This window comes from Macrobrachium rosenbergii, chromosome 27, assembly GCF_040412425.1.
Source record: "Macrobrachium rosenbergii isolate ZJJX-2024 chromosome 27, ASM4041242v1, whole genome shotgun sequence".
Taxonomy (NCBI): domain Eukaryota; kingdom Metazoa; phylum Arthropoda; class Malacostraca; order Decapoda; family Palaemonidae; genus Macrobrachium; species Macrobrachium rosenbergii.
Genome location: NC_089767.1, coordinates 40,602,009 through 40,624,616, shown reverse-complemented (window position 1 = coordinate 40,624,616; position 22,608 = coordinate 40,602,009). Strand labels below are relative to the sequence as shown.

The 22,608-nt window shown below is 36.0% G+C and overlaps 3 protein-coding genes across 4 annotated transcripts in view; 2 read left to right on the top strand and 1 right to left on the bottom strand.

The window, feature by feature from the left end:
- Window positions 1-22,608, bottom strand: part of Lrp4 (LDL receptor related protein 4) — a 409,566-nt gene that overhangs the window by 39,510 nt on the left and 347,448 nt on the right. For both annotated transcript variants that reach the window (XM_067129617.1, XM_067129618.1), the window contains one exon: window positions 755-935. In XM_067129617.1, coding sequence (XP_066985718.1) covers window positions 755-935 — 181 coding nt within the window. The remainder of the gene's footprint in view (window positions 1-754; window positions 936-22,608) is intronic.
- LOC136853690 (uncharacterized) lies at window positions 13,254-19,236 on the top strand. Its single transcript, XM_067129632.1, has 6 exons — window positions 13,254-13,597; window positions 14,371-14,491; window positions 15,460-15,573; window positions 16,499-16,611; window positions 17,492-17,659; window positions 18,410-19,236. The coding sequence occupies exons 2-6, from the start codon at window positions 14,386-14,388 to the stop codon at window positions 18,476-18,478; spliced, it is 570 nt and encodes a 189-aa protein (XP_066985733.1). The 5' UTR covers window positions 13,254-13,597; window positions 14,371-14,385; the 3' UTR covers window positions 18,479-19,236.
- The window catches only part of LOC136853688 (uncharacterized), a 6,681-nt gene continuing 6,207 nt past the window's right edge, over window positions 22,135-22,608 (top strand). The window contains exon 1 of the mRNA XM_067129630.1: window positions 22,135-22,194. The gene's annotated coding sequence lies outside the window, so the exon portion shown is untranslated. The remainder of the gene's footprint in view (window positions 22,195-22,608) is intronic.

Below are 22,608 nucleotides of genomic sequence, written 5' to 3'. Positions count from 1 at the left end.
GAAAAAAACAGACCTGATGTGTTTCTACACAGAACTTTTCCTATGTATGGGACAATCTTGTTCCTATTTGAACTTTAGCCTTTCCCATAGAGAGTACTTAATTCAGAACTTTTCCTATGCAAGAGACAATCTTGTTCCCATTTGAACCTTAGCCTTTTCCATAGAGTACTTAATTCAGAACTTTTCCTATGTAAGAGACAATCTTGTTCCTATTTGAACCTTAGCCTTTTCCATAGTGTGTACTTAATTCAGAACTTTTCCTAAGTAAGGGACAATCTTGTTCCCATTTGAACCTTATCTTGTTCCTATTTTGAACCTTAGCCTTTTCCATACAGTGCTTAATTCAGAACTTTTCCTAAGTAAGGGACAATCTTGTTCCTATTTGAACCTTAGCCTTTCCCATAGAGAGTACTTAATTCATCGAATGAAAAACAACCCTGGTCAAACTTCCCAGTGGGAAACCAACTTGAAAACCTTCCAAAAGAAACTTCGGATCTTTCCTAGATAGTGACCCCCAAGGGTTTTAACCCAGTATGTACCGGCCTTTGCGGCGTGTTTAGTACAAGCCCGTTGGGGATTACCGTAAAATCATAAACAAAAGACTGTAAACATCATAAAGATAATGACCCCCAAGAAATATTAAGACCTAGATAACGACCCCCAAAAACCCTTGGGGGTCACTATCTAGAAAGATCCGAAACTTCCTTGGCAACGTCTCAGGTGAACGAGAAATCTTTGAATCATAATGCCTCACCTTTCTAATATCATCTCTGTTGGCAAAAATGAGGACAGGGAGAGGACCGTGGGCTTTGCAAGTGACGTAGTCTTCTCTGAGGGAGTATCCGTGCACGCACTGACACTTGAAGGTTCCGTTCGTGTTCTCGCAAATTTGAGAACATGGACGGAACAGGGCGCACTCGTCCACGTCGATACATCTGTGGAATAAATGGGAAATAATTTTATTCATGATGAAGAACTAGTGCCGAGATTTCACATTAAAAAAGTTAAGCATATTATAGATAATTATACATAGTTAATCTGTTCTTTTAATAATGATAATAATGATAAATTAATATGGCTGAACACCAGAGTTCGAAAAACTATTCGGTGTTCTTGTAGCACAATAATTACATAACATAACAGTCTCATACATTGTTCACAACATATATTGTTCAAAATACATATTGTTCACAATAAATAAATGGAACAAACCGCTTCTAGAGAGTAAATGTGATTACAAGCCAACGCATTCTCCTCTATCGCGATATCTCTAACTTTCGTCTTCAGTAGACGAACAAATTTCAGACAGAAAAAAAATTTGACACACATGTTAATTTCATTGAAAAAATCACCGGATTCTTTACGAAAACACAACTACCCTTCATAAGTTTAACTCCTATTTCACGCATGAGTCAGACATGAAATTTTTGTTTCATGTTAACTCGAAGTATTGAGCTTTACATTTTGATTTCAAATAACTCCATAACTAGTATGAATAACCAACTTTATAATAACAAAACTCATTAGCTGTTTTTACTGGTATAAAATATGAGGTGTCGCATTCAGAGGGGCCTATGTGCAAAAACATAATTTTGAGACATCAAGCTTTAAAGTTTTCCATTTGTACCGGAACCAATTTTCTATATCTTCTCTCCACTAAAACTCAATATCGCCATGTTTGAGGGATTAGGCCCCTCGGAAATGCGGCGCCTCATATTCCTATCAAAATATCTCAAATGAAGGAGTCTCAGTTTCTTGAAGGTTCCTTAGCATTATATAAGTAAAACCTGGAACCGGATGTATGAGAACTTCGGCGATTTTACGGCCCTCCCGAGCGAGACTCTGATACGCTCGAGTATGGCGGCTACGGTCGTTTAGCACGCGCATGCGCACTTTTGTGCGCACTTCTCTCAATGGTCTGGAAAATTCCTGGAAGCTCAACTAGCGCTGCTTTCATTTTGTCTCTGTACGACAGTAATAATAATAATAATAATAATAATAATAATAATAATAATAATAATAATAATAATAATAATAATAATAACAACAACAATATTAATAAAATAATAATAATAATAATAATAATAACAATATTAATAATAATAAAATAAAATAATAATAATAATAATCCACAGATATCTTACTGCACAATATTTAAAAATATATATTTGTACAGAAACATAACTGTGGATTTGTTTCTCCATTTTGAGACTCATGCTATCATGAGTATTTAATAATAATAATAATAATAATAATAATAATAATAATAATAATAATAATAATAATAATAATAATAATAATCTGTCCTGTTATAAAAGGAGGCTGCATCACGCGAGGTGGATTTTATATCGAGCCTTCTCAGTTTTCCTTATAATCATTTCCTCTTCTACCTTAATTTTGGTCAATAACTAGCGCTGTTAATATATTCCTCTTAACCGAAGAATGAACACTGGCCAGTTATTGGCCAAAATTAACGCAGAGGAGAAAAGAATAAGGAAAATTGAAAAGAACACAATATAAAATGCACTAGCATGAAGCAGCCATCCATATTAACCGGATGTGTTTAAGAGTGTGTCTAATTCCTGCTCGTAATAATAATAATAATAATAATAATAATAATAATAATAATAATAATAATAATAATAATATAACTGTTTACAATCACAATACATATAGATAATAAACACACGAAAAGATCAGTTTATTTAGACGTCATGTGAAAAACCAATGGACGTATATTTCTTAAGGGGACATAGTTAGCTCAAACCAAAATACGTACGAGGCCCCCCCACCCCTCCCCCAACACTTCTACACCTCTCCCCAAGTGACCCGACCCACGCCTCTCAAAGCAAAATAAATTACCCAAAAGACACAATACCGTACTGCAAAAACCTCGCGATAATTCGCCATCTCATCTCATGCTCCCAAGCAAAGGTGACCCCTGAAAAAGAACTGGTTATGGCCGTGGGGTGGACGGGTTACCAGGGTGATTCGGGGGACGTGGTGGGTGGGTGGTGGTGGCCAGTTACGACAATGATACTTTAGTACGGGTGCCTGAGGCGCAAGCGCGTTCTTTGATAAAAAAAAAAGGTATATACCAAACTGGTGCGATGCGGATATTGCACTTGCGATCGAAATTTATAGCAGGACCTATTTTTGGCGATACGAAGGCGCCCAGGGCCTGATGCCTTGCTAGTTTTTAGGTACCTGGTATCAAAGTACCTTTCTCAGATTCCATTAGACATTTGGGGAAGCATAAAACTGAAAATAACTTTATCCCGGCATGACAAAGGCTACAAAAATAAATACGGTTCGTCAAATATTTTTGGCATTTATATTATTATATATTATATAATATAATATATGTATATATACTTATATATGTGTGGGGAGGGGTACATACATGCATATACACACGTGCGCGCGCCCACACACACACTCATATATATATATTTGGAAAAGAAATAAATTTGTCAGGTAGAATAAATATAAGAAAAGCAACAGCTCTCCACTGTCCATATTTCAAAACAGTGGCCAAAACTGTCCTGTTTCAATACAGTGGCCAAAACTGTCCTGCTCTTAGGGTCACGACGTCCAATCTTGCTTTCTCTCGAAAGTGATACATTTCTTTAAATGGAGCTACGAAAATCTCTTAAAAGAAAAGTCATTGGTGTCATCCTCAGCATGCAGCCCCACCAATGAACGTCGAAAAAAGGAAATACTAACTCACTTCAAATGCAGAAGATTCAGTCCCGGACTTTTGTTAACCTGCAATCTTGAGGACAAGCTATGCATTACCAGTGCAAAGACAAAGTGCCCAATTTCACTGTAGGGCGTGGGTAGGGCACGCAAAAAAAAAAAAAAAAAAAAAACTAATATACAATCTTCTCCTGGCCAACACGATAATTCAGTGTTGCAATCCGATCGTTAGAAAGGTCAGCGACCGCCAAGCTAGGAGTCTTTTTTTTTTTTTTATTTTATTTATTTTTTTTTTTGAAGGAAGAAATGTAGTTCCTGCATTAGGAAGAATTGGAAGATGCTTGTTACTAAAGGAAACAAATTGCAGATCTTTGCTCCTGATATAAAAAAAAAACACCAAAATCCAGGAAGGTCCAGTTCTTTACTTTGAAGTTACACACACGCACACATATATACACACACGCACACACACATACAGTATATATATAAAAATGCACATACTAAAGTTGTATCTCTAGGAATGTCACTGGTCTTAGTTCAATACACTCCAGAACATTCACATCCACACACCTATGGCTCCAGGCTTGGAAGTGACTGTAGGAGTATATTATTAAATAACAACTGCATGAACGAGAAAAAAAAAAAACGTTCACGTCGTAATGTATAAATGTGAACGAATAACGAAGTCATGAGTTTTCCACATCAGATAGTAGTGATGGTATGTTTCAGTACGTTCATGGGTGTATGTACAGGTATGTGAGAGAGAGAGAGAGAGAGAGAGAGAGAGAGAGAGAGAGAGAGAGAGAGAGAGAGAGAGAGCTAATTCCAGTACTAAAAATGCATCCCGGAATGCGCAAACCATGACTTTTATTTCAGAGAAAAGTCATTGAGAATGACCTTGAATTTACCCTGTACACCAGACACACAAAGAATCCATGACATTTCAGTTACTGAATCTTAAGCATTTTTTTTTATTGAGATATTTGAAAGGATCAATGAAATAATTTATATTGAAAAAATTTAATATAAAATATGCCTGATAAATGATTAAAAAATCCTCATAGTAGCATCAGTCTTCAAATGGAGAAACACATCCACAGTTATGTATATGTACATATATTTCAAGATGAAACTGTAGAGATAGCTTTCGGGAATCGGCTCGGCTCCCAATTCCAGTTAGATTGAAAAGGTGAATCGAACATATTCCCGAAAGCTATCTGTACAGCTTTATCTTTAAATATATGTACATATACAAAACTGTGGATTAGCTTCTCCACCAAGATGATTTGTAACACTAGCAAAAACCGAACACAAAAAATACTTTTAATATGAAGTCTACTGGTAACGCTCACTATCACTATAGGATTAAAATCAACAGGCATTCATATAACTTTGACCGTCTCTGAATGGAACTTCCAAGTCATACGGGTGAAAGAGAGCTTCTCTATTTCATTTTAATATTCTCATTTCAAAGCTTTCCATGGAAATCGTATTAAGAACATTAGCACTTAAAATGAGTCCACAGCACAGTCGTAGTGGTGACTGGTCTATTTAAATGATGCTTCATCAAAAAGCAAAAATATCCTATATGTCATTAGAGAAGGGATGCAATTCTTATACTTCGCGATAACACTAAATTACACAGCAGCTAATTTCACTCTGTCAACCTTTTCATTTTATCTTCATTCAACATCCCCACTTCACTGTCACAAAGGAGTTGAATTAATTACTCCTTTATATATTCCCTCATGGTTTCCATTTACAGTTCAAACTATTCACCACCTCCTTGCTTCGCTTCTTCTCACACCCTGCCATCATCATCCTTTATACTTACTTCCTAATAATTTCTATTATTCAACCAACCATATAACTTTTATTGACACTGTTATCTGGCTTTCTTTCGCCCTCATACTCTAACTCTTAGTCACATTTACTCTAAACTTTCTCCTCTTGGAACATTTTCAAAATCTTTCACCATTTTCCGCAGTTTCTCTTCACTATCCACAAACAGCACCGCATCATCTGCAAACATCACTATTCTATATTCCATTTATGACTCACGTCATCTCACAGCTTTGCACCTATATCTACCGTTCTTCCTCTGACTTCTGTCACCGCTACATCCACAAAACTATATATTTTACATTAAACATTTTTAAATAAAAGATAAAAAGAAATATTTAACAGCTACGGAGACACATCACACTCTTCTGAGGTCCACTTTTACACCAAACCAGTCTCTCCCGTCTACGTATGGTAACCTACTCACTTCCATTTAACTGCACTCTCAATCTCTACTAATGACCATATTAATCTCAAATACCTACAGTACAAATCCGTGGTTACCTTATTTCACAATTCATATCACACACACACACACACACACACACACACACTAGCTCTCTCTCCCCACCTCTTTGTGTACACGAAGGGAGAGAGAGAATCGGTCTCATGCTGACACTGCAAAAACTATTCTTATAACCCAAGGACAGGGGGACAAACTAATCTATATCCGTGGACCATAACGATTTGAACATGCAGATCTGCCTGCATGGTAACATACATTCATGGCTGAAATGTCTCCTTCGTTTACAGACAATAAATAAAACACATTATATACATGCACACATAATATACAAATATAAATAAATACACACACACACATATATATATACTGTGTATATTATATATATATATATATATATATATATATATATATATATATATATATATATATTATTTAGGAAAGGGGAAGGAGGGGGTCAACTGTCCCACCCTCCTAAAGCCCCCGTTTTGCCCCAAGAATTTATTTTTCCATTTAAGATCACGAGAAGGTGATGATATCAAATAATTTAATTATTATACATCCTGACAAAGATTCTCAGACCAGAGGCCTCCAACTATCACCGTTTCAAAGCTCTGGATAAAAACTGCTAAAATTTGGGCTATTAAGCTGACATATAACCGTAAAAAATATGTCAAGGTCAACAATAATAAGAGGTCGAAGTATTTACCAACGCCTCTGAATATTTACTTGAGTATTTGCCAAGTTAAAAAAAAAAAAGTAAAAAGTGCGCCGAAGTTTCCTCGGCGCAATCGAGTTTTCTGTACAGCGCATCATCAAGGCCACCGAAAATAGATCTATCTTGCGGTGGTTTAAGTATAATGCTGTATGAGCCGCGGCCCATGAAACTCTCAGCCGGCCGTGGTGGCCTGTGTTATAGCATTGCCAGAAGCACGATTATGGCTAAATTTAACCTTAAATAAAATAAAAACCGCTTAGGCTAGAGGGTCGCAATTTGATATTTTTGATGATTGGTGGGTGGATGATCAACTTACCACCAATTTGCAGCCCTCTAGTCTCAGTAGTTTTTAAGATCTGAGGGCGGACGGAAAAAAGTGAGGACGGGCAGACATAACCGGCACAATAGTTTTCTTTTACAGAAAACTAAAAACCCACAAACTGGAGAAAGAATATATTTATGAAATCCACATACAGTTTCGGAGCGTCATGTTCTCTCTTCAGTGTGGAGTTACTACAGTGGCTCCACACTTAAAAGGAAGCATGACGATCCAAAACTGCATGTGGAGTTCTTAAATATATTTGTTTTTTATTCTGTGCGCGTTTTTTTTTTCAAGCTCCACAATTCGACACTGATCTGCTGTCAACCTATCAAGTTTCATCAAAACGAGAGGAAAAATAAAATACTGGCCTTGCAACTGAATTGTCGCCTTGGAAAACAGAAAATACTGCCAATATTTTGACAAAATCAATAAACAACGCTCAAGGTACATACCTGCCTTCCATGATTTGCCAAAATACGTGAAAAATGAAATACTGAATGAGGGAGTTTTGGCATTTGAATCGATCCGTTAACTTGAAAAATTGTCCTTTAGCATTTAATTTGATCCGTTAATTTGAAAAATTGTCCTTTAGCATTTAAATTGATCCGTTAACTTGGAAAATTATCCAGAGTTTGTAATACCGGCATTCTAAAACCCAAACATACCAATCTCCAGGGCACCTGCCCTCAAAATATATTGATCAAAATCAACAGAAAAATAAAATATTGGCTCTAAGTAGGTTTTGACCTAAAATATATTTGTAGATAAAGATATATGCGGGAAATATTTCAGAGTTTGTATATCAGTGAGAGAGAGAGAGAGAGAGAGAGAGAGAGAGAGAGAGAGAGAGAGAGAGAGAGAGAGAGAGAGAGAGAGAGAGTCTACATTTTGTTGAGCAAACACAGCCGTTAGGGATCATTTCATTTTCCAAGAAACAAACATTGTGACTTCCATTGCACATCCGACTGAGGTTTATTTATTCTAGTGAAAAAATTACGTGACCGTGTTGAAAGTGCTTTGGAAATACAAAGGAAAAACAAACATTCATTTCTCAGTTTTGATCCGCGAACAGACGAGGACGTACAAAATCGAGAGTGGTGTGTGCAGTTGTGGCTAACTTTAACCTTAAATAAAATAAAAACTACTGAGGCTAGAAGGCTGCAATTTGGTATGTTTGATGACTGGAGGGTGGATGATCAACGTACCAATTTGCAGCCCTCTAGCCTCAGCAGTTTTTAAGTGCGGACAGAGAAAGTAAGACAAAAAAGTGCGGACGGACAGACAAGGCTAGTACAATAGTTTTCCTTTACAGAAAAGTCAAACCTGCATGTGGTATAACTTACAAAATATCAAGAGCGATAAAATTTTCCGACCGGTAAGATATAAATATAAAATAAAATGAACTCTTTCCTAAGGCTATAATAAAGTAACAGAAATTTCCTCTTACTACATCCGCAAGGTGTAACTGCTTCGCGTCCCAATTGGAAAATGGGGGCACACTTACTACTGCGGGTCACATCACTGCTATTGGCCGTCCCCTGCACCACTGCGCAGGGAAATGGTGATATTCCCATTAAGCTACAGAGACTTGAAGACGTTTTGCAAAACAATATGGGTAAGGTGTATGAAATGAAGCTTTATATCTGCTAATTTCATCCTGCAATTTGCATTGCAATGTCTAACCCCTTGTAAGATCGCTCTGATGTGTCTTCTCGTTGCTGAATCCTTTCACTTTCCTATTCATAGTGACATATTGTACAGCTTCTTTCCTTAATTCTTTTCCTTATCGTAAATAATGTCTTCCTTGTGCACTAATGGTCCATATGACCAATCTTACTCATTCTAATTCCTCAATTTATTTTTCCTAATCTTGAAAGATTGAGTAGTATCTACAGCACTTTTTTTTTATACATGGAATAAAAAGGGCAGACGCAGGTGAGAGAGAGAGAGAGAGAGAGAGAGAGAGAGAGAGAGAGAGAGAGAGAGAGAGAGAGACCTTGCCTTACCCTACCTTACAAACCTTACAATCGGGTTGCCCCAGAAGGCCCCTCAGTGTGAGGCACCTCTGATGTCTACCAGAGAAATGCTAACGCATCTTCCGGTATATTTTGCATCTTCCAATCTTGGATGGTCTGGGATGCAGCTTAGATATTTGCCGAGCTTATTCTTAAATACATCTACGCTCACTCCTGATATGTTCCTCAGATGAGCTGGTAACGCATTGAATAGACGCTGGTGCGTAGTGGATTAATGTCCTGTGTGCTTTCCTTAGTTTTCCTGGTATAGTTTTGGGCACTGTTAATCTACCTCTGCTTGCTCTTTCTGATATTTTTAGCTCCATGACGTTTTCGGTGATTCCTTCTATCTGTTTCCATGCCTGTATTATCACGTAGCGTTCTCTTCTATATCAGTGAGAGAGAGAGAGAGAGTCCCAGCTAACATGAAATCTGTTTTCACAGCTTTCATCGTGTGCGGAGGATCCCCTGAGTGCATCGACAGGATTCCAGGATGTCTGAGGAGGAATGAGAACACGAGTGGAGGCTTAGTGGCAGATTTTACAGACTGCGCCAACTACGCTAACATTGTGTTGGCTTTAACCCCAGGTGAGTTCTGTTTGTGAAGGTTTGTGTGATGCCTGTACCGTAAATACAGACATGAACGTGTGCGTTTGTGTACACGTATAAATATACATCAACATGCACACAGACATATATATTGTAAGTATATATTCACATATGTATATGTGTATATATACATATATATACATCCATACACACATATATTATATATACACACATATATGTATAAATGTATATATATGTATATTATATCTGTGTGTATAAATAAATAAATATATATATATATGTATATGTATATATATATATATATATATATATATATATATATATATATATATTATATATATATGTTTATGTGAGTATGCATAAACATATATTTATATAAATTCCTCGAAGTCATCTCATGTGAATTCCATCTGCTTTACACCCCCAGTTATTCCAGAAAGATGGCAGATCAGAAGATTAGGAAGGTGCTGGATGAGTGTTAATCAATTTGTAAGTAAAGAAAATATACTTTTTATTGGATATTTGTTCCAATACCAAAATTCTATGAATAAAGCCACAGAATTTTTTTCAAATTAAAGGCAATTTAATAATCTATATTAAGTGAATAATCTGTGAATTTAGCAAAACTTTTCTACAAGTCTGGAGTGAGATGATACTGTCGAAATATTTTTTTGTATTTTTGTTGTTGCGTAACCGCTTAGCCATACCTATTATACATTTGTGGAACTTGGATTTTAATTTAAATCGTACACCTAATGTTAAATTTTATATATAAATATATATATATATATATATATATATATATATATATATATATATATATATATATATATATATATATATATATATATATATATATATAAAGAATGTATATGAATATATGCATATGTATATATGCATACATATATATATACACACATATATGTATAACAGAATATATATAAAATATGGAACGTGATGAATATATAAATAAAGACAAGATCCATTTATATATATGCATACATAAAGAGAAACAATACATATATATGAACCACGAAAATATGGAATATGAATATATAAAGAAAGACAAAATATATATATAAAAATATATATATATATATATATATATATATATATATAAATATATATATATACAGTATATAACAGATAAGTGGAAACTTAGTTTTGACTGCTTTTTTAATATATTTCAGGCCCGACCGCTGCTTCAATGTGCTTTACTATGACGAGGAGGGGAGAAAGCCTGTTCGGCGAATAAAACGAAATAAACTGCTGCATAAATAAAACTGATTTTAAATCTCCTGCAGAGAGAGAAATTATGACTAAACTTTATTCTCTTATAAACTTGGCTGTCCTCTCTCTTCTTTTTGCGGTAAGACTAGTCTCGTCTTCTCATGTGGATAACAATCGATTATTTATTCTCCTTTCAAGGGACATGTTTCCGCTTTCATTGAATGACAGTAAATATTTATGCATTATTTCATGTGATTCCGAAGTCATCTGACGCCATCAAAATCACGAGGGCTGAAATTAGCACCTCACTTAACGTCATCAAAATCTCCAGTGCGTTGAAACTGTGGTGATCCAGGATGGTTGCGCAACCTTCAAATTCTGGCACCGCTCATCAAATGCTTGTCATCATCGCAAGGTCTTTTTCCGGAAGAAGTGAAGTCATCATACGCCTCACAAAAAAAAAAAAAAAAAAAAAAAAAAATTCAATTTTTGTTGATTTTCTTACGGCACCACAAGATTTATGCACTTCTGATTGCATAATTCCACTGGAGTGTGTTCGTATTATGCCGATTTCAAGTCAGAAATCGTTTAGAATCGTGACAAATAAAATCAAGGGCATTTGCTTGGAATGCAAAATTATCCAGCTTGGAACCCCCGCAGGGAAGGTAGTGCCGTCAGTGGGCCTCATGTGGTGCGCTGTAGGCGTTACTTAAGGTTCTTTGCAGCGTCCTTTGGGCCCCCAGCTGCAACCCATTTCATTTCTTTTACTGTACCTCTGTTCATATTCTCTTTCTTCCATCTTAATTTCCACCTCTCCTAACAATTGATTCATAGTGCAACTGCTTTGAGGTTTTCCTCCTGTTACACCTTTCAAACCTTTCAGCTATCAATTTCCCTTTCAGCGTTGAATGGCCTCACAGGTCCCAGCGCTTGGCCTTGGGCCAAAATTCTATATTCCATTCCATTCCATAAAGTTTGAAATAGGGCTAAACACTAATGAATTTGAAACAACACATTAACGTGGGCAAAAGTAATATACAAGAATATTAAGTGAATAAAATTCTTGTTTAAGCTACATTCTCTAATAAATTTAACTATCCTCCTTATTCATCTAACGCTCCTCATTGGACTGGTTGGTATCGTTCCCGGCTAACACTCTAGTTCGATTCTCTTTCAATGAAGAATTAGAGAAATTTATTTCTGGTGATAGAAATTCATTTCTCGTTATAATGTGGTTCGGATTCCACTAGGTCACGTTGCTAGGTAACCAATTGGTTCCTAGCCACGTAAAATAAATCTAATCCTTCGGGCCAGCCCTACGAGAGCTGTCAATCAGCTCAGTGGTCTGGTTAAACTAAGATATACTTAACTCTTATATTCCTCATTTATCTTGATATGAAAGCCTAGTCCCTTCTCTTTACGGGGACATTCATTCTCGTCGCAAGGGACTTAGAATGGCGTAGATCTTATCTCGTGTGACTTTGAAATCATTTTGATTTTAGCGACACACTGAAAGGGATAGATATAGATAGATAGAGTACAGAATTTAGGGCAAAGGTCAAGCACTGGGACCTACGAGGTCATTCAGCGCTGAACCGGAAATTGACAGTGAGAAGGTCTGAAAGGTGTAACAGGGGGAGAATCTCAAAGCAGTTGCACTATGAAACAATTGTTAGGAGAGGGTGGGAAGTAAGATAGAAAAAAGAGAATATGAACGGAGGTACGGTTAAAGGAATGAAACAGGTTGCAGCTAGGGGCCGAAGGGACGCTGCAAAGACCCTTAAGCAATGACTACAGTGCACCACATGAGGTGCACTGTCGGCACTACCCCACTACGGGGTATTGAAAGGGATGCCCAGTAGAGGACCCAGTGCCCTAACGACATACCACATTAGCCATCGGAATCTACATATGTTGTTCAGACGACAGCCTGGAATGGGAGAAGCATAGCGTATTCGTTTCCAGTCCCAATGTCTAACTTCGGAAAGGGCAAAGCGTGGCTGACCTGTCACTGAGTGCCCATCAGTCCACCCAGCTTTAACTGGGTATCAGAACCTGCAGATGTCAAGGCAAGGTCGTAAGGCTTGCAACCTCATCCTTAGAATTGTTGAGAAACCGGACGTCTGTACCCTACTGGCACCGTGCCTCTGATAAGGGGTGTGGCAGGCAGAAAGATATATATATATATATATATATATATATATATATATATATATATATATATATATATATATATATATATATATATATTTACTCACACATTTCATAAAATCTGAAATACCTAAAGCGCGTCAAAATGTCGCCAGGCACAAAAACATTCACACACCACCAACTTTAGCATCCTGTATTGCAGGCCGCATTGTGCCCAGTGAGAGCCACTACCATTCATTCTGAAATGACGTGTTTCCCAAGGTCGCCAAACACCTCTTAATTCAGGCTTTGAAGGAAGTCTGTCCATTATCCGCGCGGCGTTTATAGTTGGATCCTATTACAGCACTTACCCACTGAAAAAATCGGAATAAGCATTGCTATTTATTTTTTTGGGGGGGACCTAATGATCACCGCCATGTTCTACAGCCGAGACCAATATCAATTTCGCACGTCCATTCCAGAAAATATAGATTTATGGTTTCAAGCGCATCCACCCACTTCCTTTCGCCTTTCCTATATATAATCGGCGGCGTCTGGGGACTGCCAATCCTTGGCTGAACGGCATTGAACACAGGGAGTCCTTTCAGGTAAGATAATATGTGTGTGTGTGTGTGTGTGTGTATATATATATATATATATATATATATATATATATATATATATATATATATATATATATATATATATATATATATATATATATATATATATAGATATAGATATATTTCATTTGGCCCTTTTTGAGAGAATGTTGTGAATACTGAAAGACAGAGAACCTTTTTCCTGAGAGGTGAAATTTGTGACATATCTCACCACAAAAACCGAATAAGTAAATTTATTTTTAAGCGACTGATGAGCAATCTAATTGGAAATTTAAGAGTGATGGAAAAGGAATGAGATTCACAAGCAATGATAAAGGATCAGCTCCTTTAAAAGGAAATGTTACAGAAATTGAAATTACAAAAGCAAAGGTAGGGGAGATTCCTACTGATAAGTTAACAGCTGCGTTTGCATTCTCCAAATGGTAAATTTTCAAGTATAGCAATTTTATATATGTAAGTCATTCAATTGTCATGGGACAACCAATAAATATATTTTGCACATTATATAACTTGACTGTACATAAAATAATGGGTTAGCACTGCACATGTTTTCCACATTATATGACTTTACTGTGCATTACTAATGGGTTACCACTGCAAGCGCTTCTCTATCAATAATTTCTAAAAAAATAATACAGTATTGAGTTTCCGGTTCTGTCGCTAGACACTATCAAAAAAATTTCCAGATTTGTTCAGAGATACAATAATGACCCATTACCATTACACTTCGTAACAGATCAATTTCCATTTATCGACAGGAAAACGCTGCAATCATGGCCAAGTTCTCCGCTATTTTCATGATGACGCTCCTGGCGCTGTCCGCTGCGCAGTTCAAAAAGGAGTGTAAGGACCCCAAGAAAATGCTATTGGCTCTCTATGGTAAGTGAATTAAAAAAAAAAAAAAAAAATAATGCGTCGAAGTTCCTTCGGCGCAATCGAGTTTTCTGTACAGCCGCTACGGTGTATAATCAAGGCCACCGAAAATAGATCTGTCTTTCGGTGGTCTTGGTATAATGCTGTATGAGCCGAGGTCCACGATAATTTAACAACGGCCCGGTGGTGGCATGGCCTATATCGATGCCAGAAGCACGATTGTGGCTAACTTTAACCTTAAATAAAATTAGAAACTACTGAGGCTAGAGGGCTGCACTTTGGTATGTTTGATGATTGGAGGGTGGATGATCAATATACCAATTTGCAGCCCTCTGGCCTCAGTAGTTTTTAAGATCTGAGGGCGGACAGAAAATGTGCGGACAGAAAAAGTGTGGACAGAAAAAGTGCGGACAGAAAAAAGTGCGGATGGACAGACAAAGCCGGCACAATAGTTTTCTTTTCAGAAAACTAAAAAAGGCAAAATCTACTACCGACATTTTTTTTCTATCTCACTGATGTCTGGTCGCCTACTCCGAGGTTTCAGATAAGTATTTGCTTTCATTCTTGACTTGACTCTTTTGTTCAGCTGCTTAATGTTCGCAACATCTGTTTCCTTTATTATCTATAGTGGTTTTTTCTCATGATTCTTCCTTCCTCTTTTCCTCCCCTTTTCATCAGTGATCTCCTGTCCACCTCTTTAGTACAAATTTCATGTTTTAGCCGATGCTTCAACTCAATATACTTCTGCGTCTTTCTTTTCCCAAAGGTTCTTTCGTCTCTTAATTCTCACCAAATACGAGAAAAATTATAAATATACAAATAGAATATTGTTCTTTTTCGGTAACTGTCCCAAATACTGAAAAGTACAATTCGTAACTTACTAGTTAGTCGATCATCCTTCGGTTGATGAGGAAGAATTACAAATTTGAACCCATGTAAAAAAAAAATTTAATACAATTTTTTTTTTTCCACAGGAATCATATGTGACGCTCCCAACTGCAGCGCAAATGCCCAGTACTGCATGGACTTGATGGAACCACCTCTTGACATCTGTCAGGCAAAGGATGCATGCAAGCAGGAAATGATGGGTGAGTAAACGCTTTTATAAATAAGAACGCAATATACATTAAGTTAATGTCACTCTTAAATGACATAAGCAAGAGCATGAATAATTGAGACATGGCTGCATTCAAGAAAGACAAATGGTTAGGTTTTATCAGAAAAATAATGATAATCACTACATACCCCCCCAGTGTATTTATTGAGTACATCACGCCTAAGTGGTATTTACTGAGTATCTCACACCTCAGGGGTATTTACTGAGTATCTCACACCTCAGGGGTATTTACTGAGTATCTCACACCTCAGGGGTATTTACTGAGTAATTGATTACCTCACACCTCAGGGGTATTTACTGAGTATCTCACACCTCAGGGGTATTTATTGAGTATCTCATACCTCAAGGGTATTTATCGAGTACATCACACCTCAGGGATATTTATTGACTACATCACATCTCAGGGGTATTTATTGAGTACCTCACATGAACGCCAGTCTACATTTTTTTTTAATGAAGTTTCCTTTACAAGATGATTTCGTTCACACTACAGCAGTTGTTACTCAGGACACAGGAGAGTTTATATATAAATATTACTGCTGTAAAATACGTCAGGACTCTAAGATAAAAATGGCTTGAGACACGGATGCGTGTTCTCCCTGCCAGAGGAACTCTTGGTAAAAGGCTTGGACTCCTTGTGAAGAAAACTGAATTTGAAGGATAACGCTAGCTATTGTATTGGACTCGTAGGATAGACGATATTTAGATTACAGGATACCAACACACATACTCACACACATGCACACAAGGTTGCTTTGAAGTTTAAGACCTATCAGATGACGCCTTCAAAACCTCCATCTGTCCACCCCGCCTCCTCTCCTCAAGCGACACAAAAAATCACACACTAATAAGTCGTCGAAGAGGATTTTTAAAAAGACGAATATTTCTCTTCCCAGGCTCTGGCCCACCTCGACTCCCTCCCTTCCTCGGCGGAGAAGGGAAATTCGGCCCAATGTTTGGAATGATCAAAGAATGCGTTGCTAAGAAGATCCAAGAGAGCGTAGGAACCGTGAGTATAAAAATTCCAGTCTTGACTCGTAATAATTCCAGTCTTGACTCGTAATAATTCCAGTCTTGACTCGTAATAATTCCAATCCTGACTCGTAATAATTCTAGTTTTGACTCGTAATAATTATAGTCTTGACTCGTAATAATTCCAGTCTTGACTCGTAATAATTACAGTCTTGATTCGTAATAATTACAGTCTTGACTCGTAATAGTTACAGTCTTGACTCGTTATAATTACTGTCTTGACTCGTAATAATTACAGCCTTGACTCGTAATAATCACAGTCTTGACTCGTAATAATCACTGTCTTGACTCGTAATAATTACAGTCTTGACTCGTAATAATCACAGTCTTGACTCGTAATAATCACAGTCTTGACTCGTAATAATTACATTACAGTCTTGACTCGTCTGCTTACGATCGTATATAAGTGATAAAATAAGGTTGGTCATGACATGAAAGAGATAGGGTACTTTTCGCTGCATGTGCCAATGTAAAGCATCAAGTATTCCTGGTATACAACAAGAGAGAGAGAGAGAGAGAGAGAGAGAGAGAGAGAGAGAGAGAGAGAGAGAGAGAATTTTCGCCAAAACACAATAGGCAAATTTTAAAAAACACAAAAAGTTTCACCTTCTTCAAAACTAAATTATATATATATATATATATATATATATATATATATATATATATATCATATATATATATATAATTTTATAATATATACATATATATACATATAAATATATATAATTTTATATATAAATATATATATATATATATATAACAAAACAAAAAATATTATTACTATCTGACCAAACATCTAATACCTTGTTAACCACAAACACTTAATGGCGTCTCTATACCTCCAAATCTGACAACAGGAATATCTGGAGGACCAGAGAGTGAACAACACCATCAACTATCTGAACGCCTTAGCAAAGATGAAGCCCGAATTCCCCGAGGGACTCAAAACGGCCCTCCTGGATGCCGCCTCCAATAACAAGTGCGGAGCTGCAGGTGCCCAGAGCGATGTGGCCGCCGTCGACGAGGTATGAGACCAGAATTGTCGTTGTTTGTTTTCCTGTCGTGGTTTGATGTGAATCTGTTCGTCATCTTAATTTGGGAAATGACGTGCTGACTTTCATCCGGGAAATCGTGGATTTGATTTTGAAGTGACGTGCTTATTTCGGTTTGAGTAATAGCGTGTTCACTTTGATTTGCGAAATGATGTAAATGCTTTCGTTTGTGAAGTAGTGTAAATGCTTTCATTTGTGAAATTATGTAAATGCTTTGATTTGTGAAATAATGTTTTTAATTACGAAATAGCGTATTCACTTTGATCTGTGACATAATGTAAATGCTTTCATTTGTGAAATAATGTAAATGCTTTCATTTGTGAAATTATGTAAATGCTGTCATTTGTGAAATAATATAACCGCTTTCATTTGTGAAATGATGCAACTGCTTTCATTTATGAAATAATGTAACTGCTTTCATTTGTGAAATAACGTCTTTAATTTCGAAATAAGGCAAATACTTTCAGTTGTGAAGTAATGTATTTACTTCAGTTTAAGAAATATATTGTTATCTATAGTGCCCGAGTCAGTTCAGGTTAAATTAACACAATTTTATTAATATTTTTTTTTACAAAATCTCAATTTGCGCTTTCAGCTTTTCTGTTGCCTAATCATTTAACTTTCCACTCCAGTTCAATTCCTCTCATCGAAGCTCTTCCTAAGATAAACAACAACAGATCCTGGAAAATATGTTGAGCCTGATTTTATTTCCTGTTCTTTCAGATGCTGGAGGACATGAAGTACCGAGTATGCCTTCTCAAAGCTTGCGTCACTGCTAAGGCTAAGATGTAGTAAAGAGACGAGAACATGGCTATTCAAACCCTCACCCTTTATTGTCAACAATCCTACGGTTCGTCTGTGATGAAGTTCCAGCGTTCCAGCTCTGAATTCTCCAGCAATCTATCAACATTAAATTTCTGGATCTTTCTAGATAGTGACCCCCAGCAAAGTTAGGGGGTCGTTATCTAGGACTAATATTTCTTGGGGGTCATTATCTTTGAGATATTTACAGTCTTTTGTTTACGCTTTTTTAAGGTCATCCGCAACGGGCCTTGGGGGTCACTATCTATGAAAGATCCAAAATTTTTTTCATGCCTAAATGTTACCTCTCTCTGAAAACCATTTTAATTTTAAAATTTCTGAAGTTCACCCTTAATGCTATAAAAAATGGTAATACTTCATTTTAACCCAAGTACTCTTACTCACGTTCTGTCAACCGCTTGCAGAATCGATGAAGTGAAACTGCATTTTTGAACTGCAACTGTGATACTAATCTCATAGACTTATTTGTTTTAAAAATCTAGTAAGTTTTGACTTCAGGTAACTTTCACCAGTGAATCATTTTCACCTAAGGATTACGTGGTCTATAATTGAATCACATTCATGCCACGAAAATATTTCTCAAAATGCTATTGAAATTTTTAATTAGAAGTAAACTGAACTTAAACACTTAAAAATACAGAAGAATGCACTCCTTACAAATTCTTAACTTGCAACAATGTAACAGATAAATATATTATATAACAAAAATAAAATTTATTATCTCAGTATTTATGATTTTAAATAGAAAAAAACACCCTTTCATGCTTGGAATACGTTAGCTCACGTATGTCATGATGATATGACGTTTTTGCAGACGTTTACTGCAAGGTAATTACGAGGACATAACGTTTTTACAGACATTTACGATGGTATAACGTTTTTAAGACGTTTACTGCAAGACATTTAAGATGGTATAACGTTTTTATAGACATTTTCTGCAGGACATTTACGATGGTACAACGTTTGTGCAGACGTTTACTGCAAGACATTTACGATATGACTTTTTGCGGACATTTACGATGGTATAACGTTTTATAACATTTTTGCAGGCATTTACGATAGTACAACATTCTTACAGACATTTTCTGCAAGACATTTACGATGATATAACGCTTTTTGCAGACGCTTACTGCAAGACATTTACGATAATATAACGTTTTTACAGACATTTACTGCAAGACATTTACGATGGCATAACGTTTTTGCAGACATTAACTGCAAGACTTCTACATTCTCGAAAAAGGGAAGTCACAGTTTAAGAGTGAAGCCAAGAGCTTTCGGGCGGGTTCTGAAAATTGAGTAAAAACCGCGCGCAAAAAAAAAAAAAAATGTGCATAAAAGATCAGCTCATTTCTATTTTTCTGCAAAGAGGCCGTGTTCAGGTAGTCACACGAGTGAAGAGCATCGACTACAGGGAGTACTCAAAATCATATGGGGGAAAGGAAGAAGTATTTAATAGGGAAGAACTGAAAATATGAATGTAAATGAAGTGAGCCGTTAAAAAAAAATGTTGGAGACGAATATATCAGCAATAAATCCCTATACAGTCAAAATATTAATAAACAAGAACTTCCTCGAAACTTATAATAATTACTGTAAATATGAACATAAATAAAGTGAAAAAAAAAGTTTGGAGATGAATATGGTAAATCCCCATGTGATAAAAATATTAATAAATAAAAACTTCCTTGAAATTTATAATAATTACTGTAAATATGAACATAAATGATGTGAAAAAATGTTTGGAGATGAATACATCAGCAATAAATCCCGATATAGTAACAAAAAACTTCGAATCCTATAATAATTACTATAAATATGAATATAAATGAAGTAAAAAAAAAAATAAACAGGTTGGAGATCAATATACCAGCAACAACTCCTCACAGAGCAAAAATATGAATAACCCCAAATCTACCTCGAACTCTACAGCAATTACGTTACACCTGGAAAACTACGAGAGTTAATTTAACTAGACGAATCAAGTACAGACCAAACCGATCTACCAGAACCTAGGTACGACAAAACGCGCGTGCACGAGCCTTTAGTACTTGCAAACTACGCATGTGACAGCAAGATACTGACTGACTCCAGGGTCGTAGGAACCACACCTGAACAGAGTTCAAACGTAAATGAGATTCTTTATCCAACTTATTGGAGGGAGTAATGGACGGGGCGCCCGAAGGAAAGATATCTCGTAGGCCTTGCGTGGTTATTATTATTTGTCGTCTCAGGTGATTTCGCGTAATGGAGAGATGTCGACGAGTGAATGGCTTGAAGTAAGGGATTTTGGTCTGATGAAGAAAGAAAAGAGTGATATATATACATATCTGTATATATGTGTATATATACATACACGTTTACATATGTATACATATGTATATGTAAATGTAGATTTACATATACATCTTGATAAAGATGGTGATGAAGGCATTTGTTCATCATAATTCACATTGGGTGTAAAGATTTGGTAATATAAAAAAAAATCACGGTATGTGAAAAATACAATACACACACACACACACACATATAAATATAATATATATATATATATATATATATATATATATTTATATATATATATATATATATATATATATATATATATATATATATATATATATATATATATATATTTATGTACACATGTAAATATATATGTATGTGTAAATATAGATGTATATATATATGTATATATATATATATTGTATTTTTGTCACATACCGTGATATTTTTATATTAACAAATCTTAAGCCATAAACATCGTTTTACAATAATGTGAATTATGATTGACAAGTGCTTCATCACCAGTCGGATTACCAGCGATGCCCGGTTTAGAAACAACGATACACAGTGACTTTGACCAGTTCGCCATCAAGTGGTCAAAGTCATTGTCTATCGTTCTTTCTAAACACGCCGGAGGTTCGAATCTCTCTGGTGACGAAGCACTTATCAATTATAATTCTCCCTGGTGTTTAATTTATCCCCGAGCTATAATGGACTGGATATTAGTAAATATTGTGTTTTACTTTATATATCATATTATATATATATATATATATATATATATATTTATATATATATATATTATATAATATATATATTTATATATATATTATATATATATATATATAACTGTTTTCCTTGAGAATGGGGTTCCAGAAAAAACAACACAGCCTCCCCTTATTATGCAAAAAGGCTGATTGGTGCAAAGGAGATATCATATTTTACTAATAAACAGAAATTGTCATAAAGAATTGGGTCACACAAATGTACATAGCAAAGAGAGAGAGAGAGAAACATTACATAAACGAAATTTTAATACAACTGCTACTAATACTAAAGTACAGTAATGATAATAATAACATTAATACCATCAGCATTCGATATCACATATTCCATGTAACATTACTCCATCTAAAAACAAATACCTAGCCAAAACGCGTCCACTACGGACATTTCAAGTTATAAAGGACGCAGTCGACCGGAAAAGAATCTCATTCAGAAAGGCTAATTTTACGGGCAGGAAGATTTCGTCCCACAAAAGCCTGGAGAACAATAGCAAATGTCAAATTGAATTCCATTCTACGCCTCCAGTATATAAGATACAGCGCCACCAGGTGACTTCACTCTCCACGGGAACACAGAGAAGTGAACTTCATCCCAATCTCATTTCTGGATCTGAGGTTAGTAGGCACCTTTTGCAATTTCGTTTTAAACGATTCTGCGCTTGTACATTTCAGGTTTTTTGAAATTCGACTTGCTGTAAGTTTAGTACGAGGGGAAAATGAGGATGTAACGGTGTCAGAAGACTGGATTTTTGTCAAGAATGATTTGACAAAGTATACCTTAGTTTAACCAGACCACTGAGCCGATTAACAGCTCTCCTAGGGCTGGCCCGAAGGATTAGAATTATCTTACGTGGTTAAGAACCAGTTGGTTACCTAGCAACGGGACCTGCAGCTTATTATGGAATCCGAACCACATTATACCGAGAAATGAATTTCTATCACCAGAAATTAATTCCTCTAATTCTTCACTGGCCGGCCGGAGACCCGAACTCGGGCCTAGCAGAGTGCTAGCCGAGAACTCTACCGATT